The 2,762-nt window shown below is 37.9% G+C and overlaps 1 protein-coding gene across 1 annotated transcript; it reads left to right on the forward strand.

Annotated features, from left to right (window-relative positions):
* Window positions 1-1,118: 1,118 nt before the first annotated feature.
* On the forward strand, window positions 1,119-2,350 carry LOC142946232 (trypsin-3-like). Its single transcript, XM_076087296.1, has 5 exons — window positions 1,119-1,176; window positions 1,258-1,405; window positions 1,575-1,710; window positions 1,838-2,086; window positions 2,192-2,350. The coding sequence occupies exons 1-5, from the start codon at window positions 1,119-1,121 to the stop codon at window positions 2,348-2,350; spliced, it is 750 nt and encodes a 249-aa protein (XP_075943411.1).
* The last annotated feature ends 412 nt before the right edge of the window (window positions 2,351-2,762 follow it).

A 2,762-nucleotide genomic window follows, 5' to 3' on the forward strand; every position in this document is an offset into this window, starting at 1 on the left:
CTGGTGTATGTTCTATAGATGATGAAGAGCATTTTCAAATCCAATTTGCAAGACCTCAATGGTAAAACCATACAAATAAGAAATAAACCTTTGCTTCATTCTCAGTACAAGCCTGTTGTTTTGGTTTTAATGAGCGTGCTGAATTTATCACCATAGATTTGTCCTCCCTTGGTTTGTGTATGTGTGTGCTCGCCTGCATGTGTTGTAGGTATATTTGTTAACCTGCAGACGGTTAAATTTAGAGTCTTGCATACTTGTGACTGTGAGGATGTCATAACCGTGACTTGTCGCTCAAAACTGAAGCAGGAAACTTGTTTCTGTGGTTCATCTGATACCATCATATAAATTCAGAGGAAAATGTTTGAGTAGGCTGTTTAACCAAAACCCCCAACAGCCAAATGATTCAAATACAGATACTAATAAAGATACTAAAATCATTACTATCCAGTATCTTAGCATTAATGTCTCCTTTTTCATAAAAGAGATGTACAACAAAGTGCTATTGAGTCATCAAATTCACCCAATTTAAGTCTTATTGTGAACTTGTGAGGTGAAGTGGGTCCACAATGAACAAAACTGAAAGATGCCGCGAATAAATCATGAGCTAAATAAAAGGAAGAGAATCAAGAATGGATTCATAGTGACCCGTATGGCCACAGTGACACATTTTGACTTCCAACATACAGAATCCTGGTGTTGCATCTGAGTTATTAACTTATTGAATTCATCTCACAAAAGTCCTTTAATGTTGCTGAGCAATTATTCATAAAGAATGAAGAAAGGAGGATTAGAATGAACTCAACCAAGAGGCTGAAAGTGTCCTAAATGTAAAAGTGAATAATGAATGACATAAAAGGTAAAAGAGGAAGAATGTGAACGAATGTGTGAAAGTCATCGCATGTTGATCATAAAGTGCTTCATGTTGTTGAGGCATAAAAAAAACAAGATGATGCAAAAATAACATACGTTGCAAACTGGCAAACAGACATTGGGCAAAGGATGCGGTTAAAAGTCAAGATAAAACATGAGGATCACGCTAACCAACACAGCAAAGCTGTATAAAAGGGTCTACATGACAGCCCCAAGAAGAGAGACAGGTCAGCTGTCTTGCTGGCATCATGCATCCTCTGCACACATTTCTGCTTTTTCCTCTCCTGGCGTATCTCGGACGAAGCGGTAAGATTCCCAAAGTATTATTATCATTTTCCAACCATTTAATGGGACATTAACCTCATTTTGATTTTCTTATCTTTGCAGCAGATGGAAGTGAAATCATAAATGGGGAACTAGCCCCGGAGAACTCGATGCTGTATATGGCCTCGTTGCAGAACAGCAAAGGTCATCATATATGTGGAGGGTTCCTGATCAGTGAGGACTTTGTGCTCACTGCTGCACACTGTGACGAGTGAGTAGCATTTCCTCTTCCAGCAATCTTTAAATCATGTAATTAGAAATCAATTGAAAAAAAGATGTCAAGATATATAAACCAACTTTTTAAAAATAAGAAATTATTATTATTGTACATTATAGTTTTAGAAAATGTACTGACACCCCCTTTGTTATCTCTCATTCAGTGTCATTACCCATGTTGTTCTTGGCACCCACGATCTCAAGAGTGTTAATGATGACAACAAGATATCCATTAAAGAAAAACACAAACACAAATCTTTTAAGAATGTAGGAAGTGGTAATGACATCATGCTCTTCAAAGTAAGTACATATTTCCAGGTGACATCATACATTTGTTGAGTCATCTTTTTTATTGTTATCAGCTCCATATTCCAGCAATTGTTATGAAATTAGACATTGCATTAGTTGTAACGTTGTGTGTCTCCAGCTGTCTAAGAATGTTTCACTGAACGGACGAGTGCAAACAATTCCTCTTCCCACATCTGAAATGAACACACAAGATGACTGCCAGGTGGCTGGATGGGGATATATAAAGACTGGTGGTACAGCTGTTGATGATCTGAGTGTGGTGAACGTCTCCATCATCAACCTGAAAGACTGCACGCAGGTGTGGGGAAGTCTTCCTGCCAATGTTATGTGTGCAGGTGGATATGACACAGACAAAGGATTCTGTCAGGTGGGTTTTCTGTCTGTTAATAGAACATGTCAGCTGGTATATAAATGCTACAAACATCTAAAATCACAAAATGAATAAGCTGATGAAGCCTCTTCCTCCTCACAGGGTGATTCTGGTGGTCCTCTGGTGTGCAACGGGAAGGCTGTTGGCGTTGTGTCTTTCAACAATAACTTCAACTGTAACTACCCAGATAAACCCAACGTCTACACCGATGTATCAAAGTACCTTCCCTGGATCGATGACATCCTCAAATGTTACAAGTGAAACTCTTGCAAAGCATACATTCACTGTACTATGGAGGTTTTGCGTTCAATCAGTGTGACCGAAATTCAAAATAAAAGTTTATTGCAAATACCGTGTTTGATTTACTTCTTTAACAATGTCCTCAGAAAACACAAAGTGTATTTAAGTGAACAAAAACAACAGTAATAATAATGGTTATGTTGAGCGTGTGAATCAAGTGGAGTATAAACATGATAGCGAATAACTTCTGTCTGGTCCATGCTAAATATTTGTACCTCGTACCCTGACCCTTATAAATGACTTATAACTCATCTATAAAGCATGAATTAAGGGTGCCTTATTAGAAAGTGGTAGCATGTTACCCGTTTAAAATGACTCATTTGGTTTGACCATACCAACAGAATTAAAGCTGCAAAAATGTACTTCACTGATC

The sequence above is a fragment of the Anarhichas minor genome, unplaced genomic scaffold (assembly GCF_050575085.1).
Source record: "Anarhichas minor isolate MPS153535 unplaced genomic scaffold, ASM5057508v1 ptg000010l, whole genome shotgun sequence".
Taxonomy (NCBI): Eukaryota; Metazoa; Chordata; class Actinopteri; order Perciformes; family Anarhichadidae; genus Anarhichas; species Anarhichas minor.